Source organism: Bufo bufo, chromosome 1, assembly GCF_905171765.1.
Source record: "Bufo bufo chromosome 1, aBufBuf1.1, whole genome shotgun sequence".
NCBI classification, from domain to species: Eukaryota; Metazoa; Chordata; class Amphibia; order Anura; family Bufonidae; genus Bufo; species Bufo bufo.
This window is the reverse complement of record NC_053389.1, coordinates 645,888,555-645,911,416: the sequence shown is the minus strand read 5'-3', so window position 1 is coordinate 645,911,416 and position 22,862 is coordinate 645,888,555. Positions and strand designations below refer to the sequence as shown.

Below are 22,862 nucleotides of genomic sequence, written 5' to 3'. Positions count from 1 at the left end.
GACATAAAGCTAGGATATGCTACCAATCGGCAGTTCAGCTTCCGTTTTGCCCCCATTCATTGTCAATGGGGACAAAACTGAACTGAATGAAACGGAACTCCCAAAATGCATTCTGTTCCGTTTGGTTGCGTCCTCATCGCGGACAGAATAACGCTGCAAGCAGTGGACAAGACAGATCCATCATGACACACAATACAATGTAAGGCCTCTTTCACACGACAGTATGTCTTTTCCAGTGTTTTGCGGTCCGTTTTAAACGGATCCGTTGTTCCGTTTTTTGTTTCCGTTGTGGTTCCGTTTCCGTTCCGTTTGTCCGTTTCCGTTTTTCCGTATGGCAAATACAGTATACAGTAATTTAATAGAAAAAATTGGGCTGGGCATAACATTTTCAATAGATGGATCCGCAAAAAACGGAACGGATACGGAAGACATACGGATGCACTTCCGTATGCATTCCGTTTTTTTGCGGACCCATAGACTTTAATGGAGCAACGGAACGTGATTTGCGGCCAAATATAGGACATGTTCTATGTTAAAACGGAACGGAAAAACGGAAAAACGGAAACGGAATGCATACGGAACACATTCCGTTTTTTTTGCGGACCCATTGAAATCAATGGTTCCGTATACGGACCGTATACGGACCGCAAAAAACGGCCAGTAAACGGAAAAAAAAAAAACGGCCGTGTGAAAGAGGCCTAAGTCAATGGGGACGGATCAGTTTTCTCTGACACAAAAGAAAACGGATCCCCAAGTACTATTTTGTGCACTTATTGTTATAAGTTTGGTGAAAGAGCGAGGAGCTAGGGTGCACGGAGCAGCTCAGGCCAGTCTTCAGTGCACTAAAGGGTTTGTGCTATAAACTGCTTTTCACTCTAAAGTATATCATCATCAAATACTCTAGCCCCCATTTCTCCTTGGATTTTTTTCAAATTTATCTCATTTGCAGTTTTCTCTTACCCCCTATGTTGTCATGAGGCTGCGGTCTCATCATGCCTTAGGGCATGGGTCCTGACATCAGCAGATCATGTGACACTAACCACACCACTTGTTCTTACCAATGACGCTCCCTAGGACAAGCAACAGCAAATGAAAACAGATTTGCCACAGGGTGCAAAAGTAGGCCAATAACTTTTAAAAAGAGCAGCTTTGATAAATGGTGATATTTGGGGAATGCTGGGAGGGATACATTTATATTAGTGGAACACCACCTTTAACTAACTTTTTGAATTTTATGTTCACATATCCATATAAGGGCTTGATTTTTTTTCGCAGGGCAAGTTGTACTTTCTACAGCCATCATTTAATATGTAAGGCTACTTTCACACTTGCGTTAGGTGCGGATCCGTCTGGTATCTGCACAGACGGATCCGCACCTATAATGCAAACGCTTAGATCCGTTCAGAACGGATCCGTTTGCATTACCATGAACAAAAAAAAAATAAAAATAAAAATTTTTTTTTTTTTTTTTGTTCATGATAATGCAAACGGATCCGTTTTGACTTTACATTGAAAGTCAATGGGGAACGGATCCGTTTGAAAATTGAGCCACACTGTGTCAACTTCAAACGGATCCGTCCCCATTGACTTACATTGTAAGTCTGGACGGATCCGTTTGCCTCCGCACGGCCAGGCGGACACCCGAACGCTGCAAGCTGCGTTCAGGGGTCCGCCTGCTGAGCGGAGGACAAACGGTGCCAGACTGATGCATTCTGAGCGGATCCGCATCCACTCAGAATGCATTAGGGCTGGACGGATCCGTTCGGGGCCGTTTGTGAGAGCCTTCAAACGGAACTCACAAGCGGAGCCCCGAACGCTAGTGTGAAAGTAGCCTAATACAATATAGCGGGAAGCAGGAAAAAAATTCCAAATGGAGTGCAATTGAAAAAAACAAAACAATTTCTCCACCATTTTACGGGTTTTGTCCCTACGGAGTTCCCTTTGCGGCAAAACTGACCTGTGCCCTTCATTCCCTGGGTCAGTACAATTACAACAATACCACATATGTACAGGTTTTAAATGTCTACTGTAAAAAAAAATATGTTTTACAATCACCAAACTTTTTTATAGTTATGTCTACTGAGCTGTGTGGGGGGCTCAGTCGTTTTTACTTTTAGTTTTTACTAAATACCATTTTTGAGTGTGTAACCTTTTGATGCCATTTTATTTACCGTAATTTTCTTGCATAACAGAAGCAATGAAAAAGCAGCCATTTTGATACTTTTTTCCTTAACGCCATTCGCCGTATTGGAAAAATATTTTTATATTTTAATACTATGGGCTTTTTTTTGGACATGGAGATGCCCACGATGTTTATATTTTTTTTTATTCTTCCAGTGTAGAAGGCTACAACATTTTTTTATTCAATATTACCACACTCCTTACAGGAGCATAGTAATATGTGAATTGCTGATTTCTTATGTTGGCCTGCCACCTGCTGGCCAATATAACAATTGCAGTTCTAATAAGCTGGTTCTCTTCAGAGAGACACAGCGTATTAAAGTGAATTGCTGACTCCTGCATAACGGAAACTGTCCGGATCCGTTATGCTGCCTATTGGCTTCCAGGTGCATTCCTTTATATTCTGTGATAACGGAATTGCAAAAATACCCAAATGCCAAACCCGAACTTGAAAAATGCAAGTTTGCTCATCCCTACTAGTGTAGCAAAAAATACTGTTCTGTCTTCTTCACACATCAGTGATTCATGTATGTGTGCCGTCTGTGGTCTCGGATGGCTCACATATCCATTCAGGTGATACCACAGCATTTACACACATTATAATACATGGGTATGTGATAGGTCCATGGTTTTCATGGATCATTGCTAGAAGAAGCTCTGGAAACCAATTTTTAGCCTAGCAGTGTCAGTGAAACATGGATGATACACGGACTGGAAATCACAGACTAATGGATCACACACAGTCAAACGGATAAAACATGGAGGTTGCTGTTGAGGACATTCCACAGACATGGACGCATGAATGAGGCCTTAGGGTAATTTTATCTGTAAAGAATAAATCAAGGCAACTGGACATACTGTAGATTTCTTGAAAACGTTTCACTCGTTCTTCCAACGAGCTTTCTCAATTCTGAGTGACTGTACAAGAATTCTCTATGGGCATTTCTATGGGGGGTGCCGGCCGTGTGTATTGTGGATCCGCAATGCACTACGGTCGTCTGAATGGAGCCTAATTTATGTATGACTGGAGCAGATTTAAATCGTAATTTCCACCTGGAAACAGGCATATTAGTGAATTTGGTGGGGCCTGTGGCCCCGACCCACTAGCAAAGGAGGTGTAAACATTAAGTGCGCATAAATTTAGGGGCATGGATGCTTTTTTTATTCCAAAAAACTAGCGTAAGTGCTGTATTACACCAACAGATTATCTGACCAATTTCTGTGCAATCAAACCAATAGTTGGTGTATAACAAAATATCTGTGTGTGTAAATGACCATCTGACCAATGATTGGGCAGAAAATCTGTCAGATAATGTGTTGGTGTAATACAGCCCTAAGGGGTGATAAAAAAAACTGCCACAAAAATTGCAAGAAAAAACACTGGTGGCCAAACTACAAATGCATGAAGATCTTCAGTTGTTTTTTTTAAGTGCTAAAAATGCCAGAGCCAAATTCAAGTGTGTTGGGATCCTAATGGCTCAAATAACTTGAATTTTGTATGCAGCGGCCACTAAGAGGTTGAGTAACTGCAAAAAGCATGTAGACATTAACGATCATGTAAAATAATATTATGGGGCAGCATGGTGGCGAAGTGGTTAGGACTACTGCCTTGGTTTAAATCCAAGTAGGGCAACATCTGCATGGTGTTTGCACGTTCATCTCTCCGGTTACTTTTAGAAATGTCAGGATAAGTCAGCAATTTTAAATTGGTGGGGGGCCCCCGCTGTTTAACCACTTCCTTAGCGGGTGATTTTTCATTTTTTTTTTCGGCCTTCCCGAAGCAATAACTTTTTTATTTTTCCATTCACATAGCCATTTGAGAGGTTGTTTTTTGCAGGACAAGTTGTACACACAATTTCGCCGCAGTTTTATGGGTTTCAAAGCATTCCATGGAAAGTCAAACTGACCTGTGCCCGTCATTCTCTGGGTCAATACAATTACAGTGATACCACACTTGTATAGTTTTCATTGTATTTTAATACTTTTTAATATTTTTATCGCCATTTTCTAACCCCCATAGCTTTTTTACAGTTACGTCTATAGAGCTCTGTGGGGGGCTCATTTTTTGCAGGCGATCTGTGGGGTATGCATGACTTTGATCACTTTTTATTACATTTTTTTGAGGTGGTGAAATGACGAAAAAAAATTGTCGATTGGCCATTTAGAATTTTTTTTATGTTACGCCCTTCACTGTATGGGATAATGTTTTTTATAATACAGGCATTTCCGGACAGGGCGATAGCGACAATGTTTTTATATTATTTTAATTTTGGGGAAAGGGGGTGATTTGAACTGTATTTTCTATTTTTTTTATATATCTTTAAAAACTTTTTTTTTAAGTCACCCTAGGTGACTATAACAAGAAATCATTAGATTGCTGTTTATATTCTGTAATGGAGGAATCAGGGGCTGATGGGTGATCAGCTGATAGCAGGCCGGGACGGGAACAAGTCTCCCCAGCATCTCGTGGGTGACGCTAGTGATGACATATCCTTAGAACAGGTCATTAATATCTGGTCAGTGGCGGTATGACACCCTGCACCCACCTATCAGCCACTTCTTAGGCCAGTGACATCATGTTCATCGGTCACATGGCCTACGTGCATCTCAGTCCCATTCAAATGAATGGGTCTTGGCTGCAATACCAAATACGGCTACTATACAATGTACAGTGCTGTGTTTGGTATGATGTGAGGAGGCCACAGCACCCATCAGAGGGCCACGGCCTCTTCATACAGCTGATAGGTGGGGGTACAGGGAGTCAGACTCCAAACTAACATTCATGGCCTATCCTAAAACCCTTTAAGGCCTCTTTCACATGGGCGTTGCGGGAAAAGGTCCGGGTGCGTTGTGGAACACCCGCGATTTTTCCGCGCGAGTGCAAAACATTGTAATGGGTTTTGCACTCGCGTGAGAAAAATCACGCATGTTTGGTACCCAAACCCGAACTTCTTCACAGAAGTTCGGGCTTGGGATCGGTGTTCTGTAGATTGTATTATTTTCCCTTATAACATGGTTATAAGGGAAAATAATAGCATTCTGAATACAGAATGCTTAGTAGGTGATCAATTAACTCTCCTCTTGTTCGCGTAGTTCCCGGTCTCTTCTTTACTTCTTTAATGATGAGCTGTGGGCTAAAGGACCTTTGGTGACGTCAGATCACATGCTCCAATCACATGGTCCATCACTGTGGTGATGGACCATGTGATTGGAGCATGTGATCTGACATCACCACAGGTCCTAGCCGGTAGTTCATCATTAAAGAAGTAAAGAAGAGACCGGGAACTATGCGAACAAGAGGAGAAGGTGAGTTAATTTTATTTATTTTTTTAACCCTCAATTGATCACCTACTAAGCATTCTGTATTCAGAATGCTATTATTTTCCCTTATAACCATGTTATAAGGGAAAATAATACAGTGAATAGACTGTCATCTAGCAACCATGCGCGAAAATCGCACCGCATCCGCACTTGCTTGCGGATGCTTGCGATTTTCACGCAACCCCATTCACTTCTATGGGGCCTGCGTTGCGTGAAAAACGCTGAATATAGAGCATGCTGCGATTTTCACGCAACGCATAAGTGATGCGTGAAAATCACCGCTCATCTGAAATGAATGGGTCGGTATTCAGTGCGGGTGCAATGCGTTCACCTCACGCATCGCATCCGCGCGGAATACTCGCCCGTGTGAAAGGGGCCTAATAGTTGTAAAAGGTCTATGAATTCTTCCTCAGAAATATGATTGCCTCAGTCAGATCCTCCTGCAGATATGTCAGCATTTAATGCTTCACTCAAAACAGATTGAGCAGTGCGGCACCTGAGGAGTTAACTGCTGCTGATCGCAGCTCCCTGTCATAGAGGTCGGGTGCCGACCTTGTGTTTCTACAGCTGGCACCCGTCTCCTGTATTTGTATTAATGGCTTAAAAACAGGGTCCCCTCCTCCTCATTGGTGGTGCAGTGGCAGTTGTGATCGGAGCCCCAGTAGTGTAATCCTGGGGCTCCGATCAGTTACCATGGCAGCCAGGACGCTACTGAAGCCCTGGCAGCCATGGTAATCTCCCTGCTGCTGTGTGCACAAGGCAGCAGGTACAGTGTAAAGTCCCATTCACCCTAATAGATTTCTATTAGGGTGAATAGAAAAATGGATTAAAAGATCCCAGGTTCTAGCCCCCAAGGGGGGAAATAGTTATTAAATAAGTAGTAAATAAAAAAAGTTTTCAAAAAAAAACACCACCAAAATATTAAGTATAAATCACCCCCTTTCCCAATTTTACATATAAAATATTTAAATAAACATATTACATATCGCCATGTCCAAAAAGTCCAAACTATTAAAATATAAAAAAATATCTTCTATGCGGTGAATGCCGGAACAGAAAACAAATAAATAAAACCTGCGTGATTCGCCATTTTTTAGTCACCTTATCCCCCCAAACAATAGGATAGGACTGTTCTATTATGCGCCGGACATTCCATAAAATGCGTAATGCACGCTGCTTTCACACTTGCGGCAGAGTGATCCGGCAAAACGTATGCCAACTGATAGCATTTGTAAGACTGATCAGGATCCTGATCAGTCTTAAAAATGCCTGATCAGTCAGAAAAATGCATTAAACTGCCGGATCCTTCTTTCCGGTGTCATCCGGCAAAACGGATCCTGCATTTATTTTTTTTGCCTTTTTTTCGGTCTGCGCATGTGCAGACCGGAAGGACGGATCCAGCATTTTGAATGCCGGATCCAGCATTAATACATTCCTATGGAAAAAAATGCCGGATCCGGCATTCAGACAAGTCTTCATTTTTTTGGGCCGGAGATAAAACCGTAGCATGCTGCGGTTTTATCTTTTGCCTGATCAGTCAAAATGACTGAACAGAAGACATCCTGAATGGATTACTCTCCATTCAGAATGCATGAGGATATACCTGATCAGTTCTTTTCCGGCATTGAGCTCTTTTGACGGAACTAAGTGCCGGAAAAGAAAAACGCTAGTGTGAAAGTACTTTTAGACTACCTGAACACGCTGCAGATTACACGCAGTTTTTCCACATGGATTCTCGAGCAGAAAAACCGGCGCATAAAACAGTATCGGCAAAGTAAATGGGTTTAGACAAATCTCATGTACACTTAGCTTTTTTTCCATACAGAAGTTGATCCGCTGTGTAGATTTGGAAATCCGCAGTGGTTTCAACTTTTCCAATGTAAGAGCGAGATCTGCGGAAAATCCGCAAAATCCTTACCAAAAGCCACAAGTAACACTCACATTGGATTTCCGCACCAAATCCTCACGAAAATCTGTGTGGAATTTTATGTTTTGAAACCCGCATGTGTGCAGGTAGTCTTAGAGTGTGCTCACATAGTAGACTCTAAACTATCAAAAGCCGATTAAAGGGGTTGTCCGACAAATCCCCTTTTTCACATCGCGCAGGGCAAAGGCTTTTTTGTTTATATACTTACACTACTAGGCGGAGGCTTCAACCTAGCAGAGATGCCGGTGATGTCACTGGCACTAATGGGCAGGCTTTAGCGCTTCCCTAGATGTTTTACAGGCTAGGGCAGCGTTAAAGCCCGCCCATTACTGCTGATGACGTCACCAGGAACACTGCTAGACAGAAGCCTCCACCTAGCAGAGAGCCGATACTTCACCTGATGTAATGAAAAAGCCCTTGCCCTGTGCGATTCAGCAAAAGGCAAGGGAGAGCATCGGAGCATATAATGCTCTGATGTTCATCTCAGAGGGGCTGCGCGGGGGAAGAAGGGCATATGTCCGGGTTCAGAGCCTTTAAAGGGGTTGTCTCACTTTAGCAAATAGCATTTGCTATTTCCATCACATTATACACTGCTCTTTTCCATGGTTACGACCACCCTGCAATACCACAGCGGTGGTCGTGCTTGCACACTATAGGAAAAAGCACCAGCCTATGCGAGCTCCCACAGTCCCAGGCCCCAGAGAGGCCAGTGCTTTTTCCTGTAATGTGCAAGCACGACCACCACTGATGGATTGCAGGTTGGTCAGAACCATGGAAATGAGCAGTGTATAATGCGATGGGAAAATGAATCAAGCCATCAAAGGAAGCAATATGGATAATAACAATACATTAGTACATTGCTTGTATTAACTTTTTCTACATGATAAATGCCACTTACTGAAGTGAGAGAACCCCTTTAAGGTTAGTTTCCCACTGTTTTTATTGGAATTCTGCCCTGTAGCTCATACGGCATGGATTTTTCCATTAGTTGGTTTGAAATCTGTGTTACAGGCAAAAAAATAAGCATGTCCATTCTTAAGATTTATGTGCAGAAACCACAAGTAGATAGCTCCATTGAATGATTTCACATTGTTGCAAACCGCAGAATAAATCCAAAGGTCAGCCCCAGATACCTGCCATGGGTTCCACAGCAAAAACACACGTTTTATTTCTCCTACATGTACAGTGTGTCTACCGTGTGTATATATCATAAGCCTACTTTTACACCGGGGCACAACCTTTCAAGGGGTCGCAAATTTAAAAAAAAAAGTCGATTGGTGCTCATTTGCATCAGCCTATTACACGAGCCAATGCAAAGTGAATGGGAAGGAATGATCGCTATGACAGTCATTCTTACTTTTACACAGGGAGATGTGCTGACGATAACTGTACATCTATCATCCTGATAAAATAGGCAAATCAGCCGACAAACGAGAAATTCCTCGTTTACCAGCTGATCAGCATCACGGTTAGGGTTCCATTCACACGTCCGCAAAACGGGTCCGCATCCGTTCCGCAATTTTGCGGAACAGGTGCGGACCCATTCATTTTCAATGGGGCTGAAATGTGTTCCCGCATCCACACTTTCGGATCCGAAAAAAAATAGAACATGTCCTATTCTTGTCCGCAATTGCATTTTCTATGAGAGTGCCGGCGATGTGCGGTCCGCAAAATGCACAACGCACATTGTCGGTGTTCGTGTTTTGCAGATCCGCAATACACATACGGACGTGTGAATGGACCCTTATACCGGCCAGATATAAGGAATAAGCATTCCTGTTACTGTTTCCACTAGTTGGTCTAATATTGTACAGTGTAATAGGGGCTTAAAAAATATTTTTTAGCAGGAAATCCCTTTAACAACTTGCTGCAGGGTGGCTCCTGAAGTCGAAGAGTTATACTTACCTGCTCCCCGCCGCTCCGGTCCTCTGCACTGCCCCTGCTGCCTCCATCTTCCGGTTCCTGTGCTGTTTACACCTGGCAGTACATGGGCATGGTCACATACACCGCTCCAGTCAATGACTGGCTTCATCTGTGACATGCGGCTTGTGGCCACATCACCGCTAAAGCCAGTTATTGGCTGGAGCGGTGTATGTGACCATGTCCATGTACTGCCAGGTGTACACAGCACAGGAAACGGAAGATGGAGGCAGCAGGGGCAGTGCAGAGGAACGGAGCGGCGGGGAGCAGGTAAGTGTGAATCTTCTGTTTCAGGGGCGATGCTGCAAGAACTTGTTAAAAAATCATTTTTACCAGAAAAACTGCAAAATTTCCTTCCAATCTGCCGCCTATTCATAAATCAGCACTTTCCTTCACTGCAGAGGACGGAGCTCACTGGTTATTACCACCTCCTGCCAATCCGGTTACAGGCGCCATGCAATAACCAGTAAGCACTCTACCTTACTAGCGTGGAAAGCATTCATTGGTTAACACTTTATTGACCAGGCCTGAAAAGACCTTAAAGGGTTTCAGTCATGGGAAAAATGGTTATGTAGCTGACTGACATTAGCGATGTGCTAATGTCAGCAGTACATAACATTGTGCTTTATAACTCCCTGCCTGCCGCCGTTCTCTTAAAAAACAGACATTTATAATATGCTAATGAAGCCTCAAGGTGCTATGAGGGCGTTGCTGCAGCACCTAGAGGCTCGGTCTACTCGCCTTTTGACACACCCACTTGATTGACGTCCTCCTTCTCTGCATCGTCCTCATAATCCCGTGCCTGCGCCGTTCCGTTTAGTATTCGGCGCAGGCGCATTGAGTGAAGGAACGCTCGGCTGCTGCCAGCTTCCTGCCTGCGCCTGGCAGCAGCCGAGCATCCTTCACTCACTGCGCCTGCGCCGAATACTTAGGCTGGGTTCAGACCTGAGCGTTTTACAGCGCGTTCCTACGCGCTGTAAAACGCTCAACAGGCAAGAACCAATGTTTCCCTATGGGAATGGTTCTCACCTGAGCGTTTCACAGCGCGTACGATCGCGCTGTAAAACGCCCGACGCCCCAAGAAGTACAGGAGCTTCTTTGGGGCGTCTTGTCGCGCGTTCCCGTACATAGACTGACGGGAAAGCGCGACAATGGGTGTTCGCTTGTTCCGGAGCCGCGTCTGTAAACGCGCATAAAATCGTGCATACAGAGCGCTCCATCCCGTACGCTCAGGTCTGAATGCAGCGTAAATGGGACGGTGCAGACGCGGGATTATGAGGACGATGCAGAGAAGGACGTCAATCAAGTGGACGTGGGCGTGCCAAAAGGAGAGTAGACTGAACCTCTAGGTGCTGCAGCAACGCTCTCATAGCACCTCGAGGCTTCATTAGCATATTATAAAAGTCTCTTTTTTAAGAGAACGGCGGCAGGCAGGGAGATATAAAGCACACTGTTATGTAGTGATGACATTAGCACATCGCTAATGTCAGTCAGCTACATAACGATTTTTCCCATGACAGAAACCCTTTAATGATCAGACACTTTTTTGTGATTTAGCGCAAGTGGTGGTTCATACGGTTGTCACCTTTATATTTGTTGCACTACCAAAATAATTTTTGCAACATTTTTTACGTGACACTTAGAACTTTATAATTATTATTTTTTGTTTCATTTGGGGGAAACTGGCAAATTTTTTTTTTAAAGTGGTACCAAGGAACTGAACCAGAGTTCGGGAAATGGTGTTTTACAGTAGAAATTAATTTATGAAGTTATTATGGGAGATCTCACGAGACTTCGCCTCATCTGAGCCAATAAATTCTAATACTGTATGGAGCGCTCGCTCCATACAGTACTTAAACTAAGTATTATGCGAATCCACTTGTTTCATCTGAAGTCGATTCGCTCATCCCTACTGATGACCTATGCTCTGGATCTCAATATCTGATTGGTGAGGTTCTGACACCTGGGACCCCCACTGATCAGTTGTTTGAGAAGCCAGGGGCGCTCGTAGTAGTTCTCTCAGCTTTCCCTAGGCCATGTGATGTCACTTTCATCGGTCACATGGCCTAGACACAGAGCAGCCCCATTAAAGTGAATGGACACTGACTACAAAACACTGACCAAATACTGACCGTGTGATCAGTAGTTCATCCATGAAAATGTTTGTGAAGAATCTGAGTCTCCGTTTTTTTTGCTCTGTATGTCGTTCATATTCCACAGACAATGATAGGCTGAAAATTTCTTTCCAGGGCATATTCTAGCATCCATGTTGTGTCTGTGGTTTTCATGGACCCATAAATTAAAATATGCGTGAGGGATCTGTAATCATAGACAAACATAGGGCATACTTCTGTGGTCTCACCACAGACCCGAGGTCTGTGGAAAACCACTGATCTGTGAGCATTCATTAAGGGTCCACTCACAGGTCCGCATGAATGGGTCTGCGGAACGTGGAATTTTGCGGAAAGGGTGCGGACCCATTCATTTTCAATGGGGCCGGAAAAGATGCGGACAGCACACAGTGTGCTATCCGCATCCGCACTTCTGTTCCGCAAAAAAATAGAACATGTCCTATTCTTGTCCGCAGACACGGACAAGAAAGTTGAATTAGGCTACTTTCACACTTCGAGGTTCCGCTTGTGAGCTCCGTTTGAAGGCTCTCACAAGCGGCCCCGAACGGATCCGTACAGCCCCAATGCATTCTGAGTGGATGCGAATCCGCTCAGAATGCATCAGATTGGCACCGTTTGGCCTCCGTTCCGCTCAGCAGGCGCACACCCGAATGCAGCTTGCAGCGTTTTCGTGTCCGCCTGGCCGTGCAGAGCCAAACGGATCAGTCCAGACTTACAATGCAAGTCAATGGGGACGGATCCGTTTGACGTTGACACAATATGGTGCAATTGCAAACGGATCCGTCCCCCATTGACTTTCAATGTAAAGTCAGGAGTCCCTATTAATATACCATCAGATCGGAGTTTTCTCCAATACAATGGTATATTTTAACTTAAAGCGTCCCCATCACCATGGGAACGCCTCTATGTTAGAATATACCATCGGATTTGAGTTAGATCGTAAAACTCAGATCAGACAGTATATTCTAACACAGAGCCGTTCCCATGGTGATGGGGATGCTTCAAGTTAGAATATACTAAAAGAACTGTGTACATAACTGCCCCCTGCTGCCTGGCAGGTGCTGCCAGGCAGCAGGGGGCAGACTCCCCCCCCCCTATATTTAACTCATTGGTGGCCAGTGCGGCCGCCCCATCCGTTTTTAACTAATTGGTGGCCAGTGCGGCCCCCCTCCCTCCCCCCCTGTTTTTAACTCATTGGTGGCCAGTGCGGCCCCCCCTCCCTCCCCCCCCGTTTTTAAGTCATTGGTGGCCAGTGCGGCCTCCCCTCCCTCCCCCCCTGTTTTTAAGTCATTAGTGGCCAGTGCGGCCCCCCCTCCCTCCCCTGTTTTTAACTCATTGGTGGCCAGTGCGGCCGAAACCCCCTCCCTCCCCTGTTTTTAACTCATTGGTGGCCAGTGCGGCCGCCCCCCCCCCCCCCCTCCCCCCCTAATTAAAATCACCTTCCCCCATCATTGGTGGCAGCGGAGAGTTCCGATCGGAGTCCCAGTTTAATTGCGGGGACTCCGATCGGTAACCATGGCGCTACTGCATTCCTGGCTGCCATGGTTACTTAGCAATTTTAGAAGCATTATACTTAAGGTATACATAAGGTCTGTGCGGCGCATTGCCTATAGCACAGACCTTTCACTTACCAGTTGGAGAAGCGCCGGGCCGGTCACAGACATCGTAGGTAAGTATAATGCTTCTAAAATTGCTAAGTAACCATGGCAGCCAGGAATGCAGTAGCGTCCTGGTTGCCATGGTCACCGATCAGAGTCCCAGAGATTAAACTGGGACTCCGATCGGAACTCTCCGCTGCCACCAATGATGGGGGGGTCGGACATTTTAATTAGGGGGGGAGGGGGGCCGGCCGCACTGGCCACCAATGAGTTAAAAACAGGGGGGGGGGGGGGGGGCGGCCGCACTGGCCACCAATGAGTTAAAAACAGGGGGGGGCGGCCGCACTGGCCACCAATGAGTTAAATATAGGGGGGGAGGGAGGGGGGGCCGCACTGGCCACCAATGAGTTAAAAAGCAGGGGGCAGTCATGTACACAGTTCTTTTAGTATATTCTAACTTGAAGCGTCCCCATCACCATGGGAACGCCTCTGTGTTAGAATATACTGTCGGATCTGAGTTTTCACGAAGTGAAAAATCAGATCTGGTTATGCAGACGGATCCGTTCTGAACGGATGCAAGCGTTTGCATTATAGGAGCGGATCCGTCTGTACAGACACCAGACGGATCAGCTCCTAACGCAAGTGTGAAAGTAGCTTTACTCTTATAAAATTGCATACATATAACTCTAGACCAATTATTTATTTTCATAACTAGTCTTTTTTTTTGGGGGGGGGGGGGGGGGGGGTATATAAGTGGTGCCGTCATGGAGGATTCGCGAAAAAGGAATTACCGGTAAGACTAATTCAACTTTTCCCCTCCATGACGGCACCTGACTTGGAGAGCTAACAGATTAATGAATTAGGGAGGGACAACTGCTTGTAAAACTTTCCTACCGTAGGATAGGTCTCTTTTAGAATCAATATCTAGCCTATAGTGTTTTACAAAGGTATGAGGACTCGACCAGGTTGCTGAGCTACAGATCTGATCCAAGGAAGCGGATGCTTCTTCTGCCCATGAAGTCGATACTGCCCTTGTAGAATGAGCCTTGATATTTACCGGGGGTCGTTCTCCTATTGCTATGTGTGTAAGTTTAGGGCCTGTCAAGTCCAGAAGACACTGAAGATAAGTGAGGAGGCGGGCCCTTTTGAACCTTCCTGTCCCTGCCTGGCTGGAGGAGGAGGATAATCTCCAAGTAAGGTGCCGTCATGGAGGGGAGGGGAAAAAGGCATTTCTATTTAAAGTGCCTGACATGTGCGGTCCGCTGGTGTCCGTGTTGTGGACTGCAAAACACTTGCGGACGTGTGAATGGACCCTAAAAGGGGTCGTGAAGTCTGTTAATACTGATGACTTCGTTGTAATACTGTACGGAGCGGGAGCTCCGTACAGTATTAGAATGTATTGGCTCCGATGAGCCGAAGTGATTAACTTTGTAATAACTTTGTGAATTATTACTGTAAAAAAACAAAGCTGATTCACTCATCCCTACTGATGACCTGTCGTCAGGATAGGTCATCAATATCTGTTTCGCGGGGGTCCGACAACCCTGTTGATCAGCTGATGACCTGTCGTCGGGATTGGTCATCAATATCTGTTTGGCGGGGGTCCGACAACCCTGCTGATCAGCTGATGACCTGTCGTCGGGATTGGTCATCAATATCTGTTTGGCCCCGCCGATCAGCTGTTTTAAGAGGAGGCAGCGCTTCAAGCGAGCGCTGCTTCCTGCTCATTACACTGCCTGTTGTCCTGATGATAGGTCATCAATATATATGGTCTGCAGATATCCAGTCAATGGATATGTGCGCTGTGTGACCCGTAAGTAGCCTTAGGGCTCATGCACACGACCGTATGTATTTTGCGGTTCCCAAAACACGAATCCAAAAAATAAAAAACCTATAACATCCCTGTGACATCCATGCTGCATCCGTTTTTTTTTTGCAGATCCATTGTAACAATGCCTTTCCTGGTCCACAAAACGGACAAGAATAGGACATGTTCTATTTCTTTGTGGAACAGACTTGCGGACCAACAGAAACAGAATGCACACAGAGACATTTCGGGTTTTTTTGCGGACCCATTGAAGTGACTGATTCCGCATACGGGCTGCAAAAAAACTAATAATACGGAACGGACACAGATAGAAAGTATGGTAATCAAAATCATTATGTGTGATGCCCGTCTTATAAGCACTTATAGCACCAACATCAATATTCAGCCGACTACCTGTGGAAACAGACCAAAAGACTGCAAAAATGAAGACAAACCCCAACAATCTGAAACCCCCAAGCTTAAAAATAGAAGGTTTGGTGGAATATCCTAAAGTGCGCACACACACAGCATGCTCTCCAGAAGCCAGCTCTTGGTGGGAACCTCTCAAGACAACATGTGTTCTTCATTGCATGCACCTTATATGACCTTGACATAGCTGGAATCAGTCACAGTGGTGCGGAGGCTAGCTACCAAAACACAGAGTACAACAATTGCTATTTGTCACGCCAATTTGGTGACATCCAAGTGAATGTGCCTTTATTACGTTAGAAGGCTGCAGACTGCACATCACACCACGGCGAGCGTCCAGAGCTGCGCAGCCCGGCCAGATTACGGTTATTAATTATTAAATGGGTGCGGGCGTGTGATCTGGTGTTAAGAGCCGTTGCACTTGAATCTACAAGGTCACGGGATCAAGTCCTCCCATCACCACTAATCTTGTCAACATGGGTTTAACCCGTTCGCTTCCATGAACAGAGCCCCCCCCCCCCCCCCCCTTTATTTCCAGCCTACTAAAAATGCAGACTACGGATTTATTCTTCGCATACAAACACCTCCATCATGAAAAGCTGGTGGGAGCAGATCTGCAGTGACTGCCCCGTGCCGCACGGCTGGCACCGCACACAATGCATAGGTCTGTTACTGGCACAATTGTCAGTGCCTGCAAGAAATCTAGCATGTTTCCATTACACACAATAGTCCTGGATCAGCGGACACGGACAGCTTGGAAAACCTGCTAGGATGCAGGGATGTATTAAGTCAAGGGCTGCACTCCGTAGCCATTTTGTCGGGAATATGACATGATACCAGCTGCAGGGGAATGTAAGCAGCCAGCGTCCACCATTTCTCCCCAACCCAGTGCAGCGGAGGGGAAAAAACAACCACATCTCCATATTCCGGCTTCATGAGCCCCATTCATCATGAAGAAACATGATGTGCAGGGTACGGGTGCAGATCGTGCCAATCCCATCTAAACAGGTGGGATTTTTATCCGTCAGTATCAGACACTCCCACAATGCATCAGTCTAGTGACCTGATGCTGGAAAAAAACAGCAGCCAGCCATTCAGCGGAGGAGACCACATCTGACCACCTTTTATTCTTGTAGAAATAGCTCATCCTCGAGGAGAGGCATGGGCACATCCATTCTAGCAGGGAGAGGGCATTGTACACACTGTGTGCATGGAGGAGACCAGGCAGCCTCCTAGCTACAAAATAAAGATCTCCCCTGCCCGCCCCTCCCCCCTCCTCATATAAAACATCCAGAGCTGCCACTACCAACCTCTATTTTTACACTGCACCAGGCTGCACACCGACAATGTCTGCTCAGGGACAAGCAAGCGCCATCACGTGACGTGTACATGTATGAGAGGGCTCAAAGGAAGGTCACATGACCCTTACATGTATCAGAGGATGCCAATGCAGGTCACATGACATGTACATGTATGAGAGGACACTGGAGCATGTCACCTAACGTGTACATGTATGAGAGGACACTGGAGCATGTCACCTAACGTGTACATGTATGAGAGGACACTGGAGCATGTCACTTAATGTATACATGTATGAGAGGACACTGTAGCATGTCACCTAACGTGTACATGTATGAGAGGACACTGGAGCATGTCACCTAATGTGTACATGTATGAGAGGACACTGGAGCATGTCACCTAATGTGTACATGTATGAGAGGACACTGGAGCATGTCACCTAATGTGTACATGTATGAGAGGACACTGGAGCATGTCACCTAATGTATACATGTATGAGAGGACACTGGAGCATGTCACCTAATGTGTACATGTATGAGAGGACACTGGAGCATGTCACCTAATGTGTACATGTATGAGAGGACACTGGAGCATGTCACCTAATGTGTACATGTATGAGAGGACACTGGAGCATGTCACCTAATGTGTACATGTATGAGAGGACACTGGAGCATGTCACCTAATGTATACATGTATGAGAGGACACTGGAGCATGTCACCTAATGTGTACATGTATGAGAGGACACTGGAGCATGTCACCTAATGTGTACATGTATGAGAGGACACTGGAGCATGTCACCTAATGTGTACATGTATGAGAGGACACTGGAGCATGTCACCTAATGTGTACATGTATGAGAGGACACTAGAGCATGTCACCTAATGTGTACATGTATGAGAGGACACTGGAGCATGTCAACTAATGTATACATGTATGAGAGGACACTGGAACATGTCACCTATTGTGTACATGTATGAGAGGACACTGGAGCATGTCACCTAATGTGTACATGTATGAGAGGACACTGGAGCATGTCACCTAATGTATACATGTATGAGAGGACACTGGAGCATGTCACCTAATATGTACATGTATGAGAGGACACTGGAGCATGTCACCTAATGTATACATGTATGAGAGGACACTGGAGCATGTCACCTAATGTGGACATGTATGAGAGGACACTGGAGCATGTCACCTAATGTATACATGTATGAGAGGACACTGGAGCATGTCACCTAATGTGTACATGTATGAGAGGACACTGGAGCATGTCACCTAATGTATACATGTATGAGAGGACACTGGAGCATGTCACCTAATGTATACAAGTATGAGAGGACACTGGAGCATGTCACCTAATGTATACATGTATGAGAGGACACTGGAGCATGTCACTTAATGTATACATGTATGAGAGGACACTGGAGCATGTCACCTAATGTGTACATGTATGAGAGGACACTGGAGCATGTCACCTAATGTGTACATGTATGAGAGGACACTGGAGCATGTCACCTAATGTGTACATGTATGAGAGGACACTGGAGCATGTCACCTAATGTGTACATGTATGAGAGGACACTGGAGCATGTCACCTAATGTGTACATGTATGAGAGGACACTGGAGCATGTCACCTAATGTGTACATGTATGAGAGGACACTGGAGCATGTCACTTAATGTATACATGTATGAGAGGACACTGGAGCATGTCACCTAATGTGTACATGTATGAGAGGACACTGGAGCATGTCACCTAATGTGTACATGTATGAGAGGACACTGAAACATGTCACCTAATGTGTACATGTATGAGAGGACACTGGAGCATGTCACCTAATGTGTACATGTATGAGAGGACACTGGAGCATGTCACCTAATGTGTACATGTATGAGAGGACACTGGAGCATGTCACCTAATGTATACATGTATGAGAGGACACTGGAGCATGTCACCTAATGTGTACATGTATGAGAGGTCACTGAAGCATGTCACCTAATGTGTACATGTATGAGAGGACACTGGAGCATGTCACCTAATGTATACATGTATGAGAGGACACTGGAGCATGTCACCTAATGTGTACATGTATGAGAGGACACTGGAGCATGTCACCTAATGTGTACATGTATGAGAGGTCACTGAAGCAGGTCACCTAATGTGTACATGTATGAGAGGACACTAGAGCATGTCACCTAATGTGTACATGTATGAGAGGACACTGGAGCATGTCAACTAATGTGTACATGTATGAGAGGACACTGGAGCATGTCACCTAATGTGTACATGTATGAGAGGACACTGGAGCATGTCAACTAATGTATACATGTATGAGAGGACACTGGAGCATGTCACCTAATGTGTACATGTATGAGAGGACACTGGAGCATGTCACCTATTGTGTACATGTATGAGAGGACACTGGAACATGTCACCTATTGTGTACATGTATGAGAGGACACTGGAGCATGTCACCTAATGTGTACATGTATGAGAGGACACTGGAGCATGTCACCTAATGTATACATGTATGAGAGGACACTGGAGCATGTCACCTAATATGTACATGTATGAGAGGACACTGGAGCATGTCACCTAATGTATACATGTATGAGAGGACACTGGAGCATGTCACCTAATGTGTACATGTATGAGAGGACACTGGAGCATGTCACCTAATGTATACATGTATGAGAGGACACTGGAGCATGTCACCTAATGTGTACATGTATGAGAGGACACTGGAGCATGTCACCTAATGTATACATGTATGAGAGGACATTGGAGCATGTCACCTAATGTATACATGTATGAGAGGACACTGGAGCATGTCACCTAATGTATACATGTATGAGAGGACACTGGAGCATGTCACCTAATATATACATGTATGAGAGGACACTGGAGCATGTCACCTAATATATACATGTATGAGAGGACACTGGAGCATGTCACCTAATATATACATGTATGAGAGGACACTGGAGCATGTCACCTAATGTATACATGTATGAGAGGACACTGAAACATGTCACCTAATGTATACATGTATGAGAGGACACTGAAGCATGTCACCTAATGTATACATGTATGAGAGGACACTGAAACATGTCACCTAATGTATACATGTATGAGAGGACACTGAAACATGTCACCTAATGTATACATGTATGAGAGGACACTGAAACATGTCACCTAATGTGTACATGTATGAGAGGACACTGGAGCATGTCACCTAATGTGTACATGTATGAGAGGACACTGGAGCATGTCACCTAATGTGTGCATGTATGAGAGGACACTGGAGCATGTCACCTAATGTGTACATGTATGAGAGGACACAAATACAGATCACATGGCCTTTGCATGTTTGAGAGGGTGCCAATGCAAGTCACATGATATTTACATGTATGAGAGGACACTGGAGCATGTCACCTAATGTATACATGTATGAGAGGACACTGGAGCATGTCACCTAATATATACATGTATGAGAGGACACTGGAGCATGTCACCTAATATATACATGTATGAGAGGACACTGAAGCATGTCACCTAATATATACATGTATGAGAGGACACTGTAGCATGTCACCTAATGTGTACATGTATGAGAGGACACTGGAGCATGTCACCTAATGTGTACATGTATGAGAGGACACTGGAGCATGTCACCTAATATATACATGTATGAGAGGACACTGGAGCATGTCACCTAATATATACATGTATGAGAGGACACTGGAGCATGTCACCTAATGTGTACATGTATGAGGATACTAGTAGAGGTCACCTAATGTATACATGTATGAGAACACCATGTAGGTCAACTAATCTATACATGTATAAGAGGACATAAATGCAGGTCATATGTCCTTTGCATGTATGAGAGGATGCCAATGCAGGTCACATGATATTTACATACTGTATGAGAGCACATTGGTGCATGTCACTTAATGCATGCATGAATGAGGACACCAGTTCAGGTCACCTAATGTTCACATGTATGATGAGGAAACTGATGCAGGCCCACCTAATGTTCACATGTATGATGAGGAAACTGATGCAGGCCCACCTAATGTTCACATGTATGAGAGGACAATGGTGGTTGTGACCCAATGTATAGAGTACATTAGTACATGTCATATGTATGTACAAGTGACATGAAATATCTATGTGTAAGAAACTATAGATCAGGGTTGCACAACATTTTTCTGCTTGGGGGCCACGTTGTCAGACTGAAACAACGACAAGGGCCGAAAATAAAATTTAAAAGGGTATTAACAACTGAAGTACTGTAATTTATGTACATATTGTACATACAGTATATACTATAATTGATTACATTTCTAGTATTCCCATCTAATGAGAGAATACATGAAAAATATATGTGAGTAGCCACAAGACAGACATACATGTCTGGTTGGAGGCCGCACAGAATGGTATCAAGGGCCGCATGTGGCCCCTGGGCCGCAGGTTGTGCACACCTGCTCTAGATACATGTATGAGATAAAGTATGTGCAGAGCATGGGTGCTTACTTGGGATGGCATATTTACAGTAATCATGTTTTTCATCATATGTATACAGAAAATTATTATATATATAAATGTGTGTAGCAAACATATGCATATATACATCTAAGTAGCTTTTTATACACATACGCATGGGGGGGTGCACCATACATGAGCAAGCACACCCATATATAATGACAGGTATCACCATTTTATACATGCATTGACATGAGAGTTGATGACATCAGAGCACCACACAGGTATGTTGTTGATGACATCAGAGCACCGCACAGGTATGTTGTTGATGACATATACCTGGAGCTGATGACATCACTGCACCACACAGGTATGTTGTCGATGACATCACTGCACCACACATGTATGTTGTTGATGACATTGCTGCACAAGTCAGTTGCATGTACCAGATGAAGAAATGTGAGGAGCAGAGAAGTAAAATGGTAGATGAATGAATGGTTCTCACCAGATGGAGTTCTTGATTTTCTGTTGCAGTGCATTGGCCTCTGTCCCTTGCAGTCCTGTCACCAGGGTTGGCAATGGAGAAGAGGAGGGCAGCTGAGGCTGCTCGGGCCGCTGCTTCTTCGCCGCTTGTTGTTGTTGTTGCTCCTCTGCCATGATGATTGCTGATGCTGGGCTCGGTGTGTGTAAGTGTGTGAGGCAGTGGGGAGGGGTGAAGCAGGAGGACGGAAGGAGCTCTGCAGACTAGGCCTTTACCCCGACCTCGAGTATATCGCCTCCCTTTGCTGGAGGGACATGACGGGGGCAGCTCGGTCGGGGAGGGGTGGAGGGAGGGCAGCTAGTGCCGTACAGCGGCGTGGAGCGGAGTGAGGGGCATGGTAAGGCAGGAAGACGGGATAGGGCTAGGTGCTAGTAGCAGGATGGGAGCTGGCAAGGAGGGCAGCTGGGGACGGGGGCATTAAGGTACAGAAGGCAGAACTGCCCCTTCACAGCAGCGCTCCGGCTAAATCCAACACCTGGTCCCACCGCAGCCGCCAGCAGCCCGCACGGCGCTCACTGGAGAGGAGCGGAGGCTGCGCCCGGACTGCGCAGGCGCACTGCTCCTGACAACAACTACTACACACATCATGCAGCACTGACATGAAACCTCCATCATTACCGGCAGTGTGCTGGCCACATGCTTAGACATTTCTACATTTTATAAAATCTTAAGGAAATGGAATAACCTACATGACAAAAATATCTACACTCATTTTATATCATTTAGTATACCCCTTCTTAGATGTACAGCTCCATGGAATAATAATAATACCACACAGAATCCCTGATACCAGATGTTCCCTCATGTGGCAGAGGGGTGATGGGCCTGTGACTGCTACCTCTGCCTGCCCTAGAGTTAGGACACTTGCATTCATCCCTATATGTTTATACATCCGTGGGATACAGATCCCAAATCTGTGTAGATTCAGTTATGTCAATTATGCTATACTTGGAGGTCACGAGGGGTCAGAATAGGTGATCGATATCAGATCCATGGGGGTCTGACTCTCAGGATCCCCGCCCGTCAGCTGTTTGAAGAGGCTCTAGTGTTCAGGTGAGCCTCTTCCTAGGCTAGTGATGTCACGTTCATCAGTCATGTGACCTATGTGGAGCTCAGTCACATTCAAGTACACTACCCAAAAGTAGCCCCTGAGAGCATTTTTATAGGGCAGCAGGAGAAGCACTTTTACGCCCTCTTGTAACCAGTGTTTTATCA

General features: G+C 45.2%; 1 protein-coding gene across 1 annotated transcript in view; it reads right to left on the bottom strand.

Moving 5' to 3' along the window:
- RFX7 (regulatory factor X7) overlaps positions 1 to 21,763 on the bottom strand; it is a 99,595-nt gene extending 77,832 nt beyond the window's left edge. Inside the window, exon 1 of the mRNA XM_040413912.1 lies at positions 21,612 to 21,763. Within this exon, the coding sequence (XP_040269846.1) occupies positions 21,612 to 21,763 (152 nt within the window). The remainder of the gene's footprint in view (positions 1 to 21,611) is intronic.
- Between the last annotated feature and the right edge of the window lie 1,099 nt (positions 21,764 to 22,862).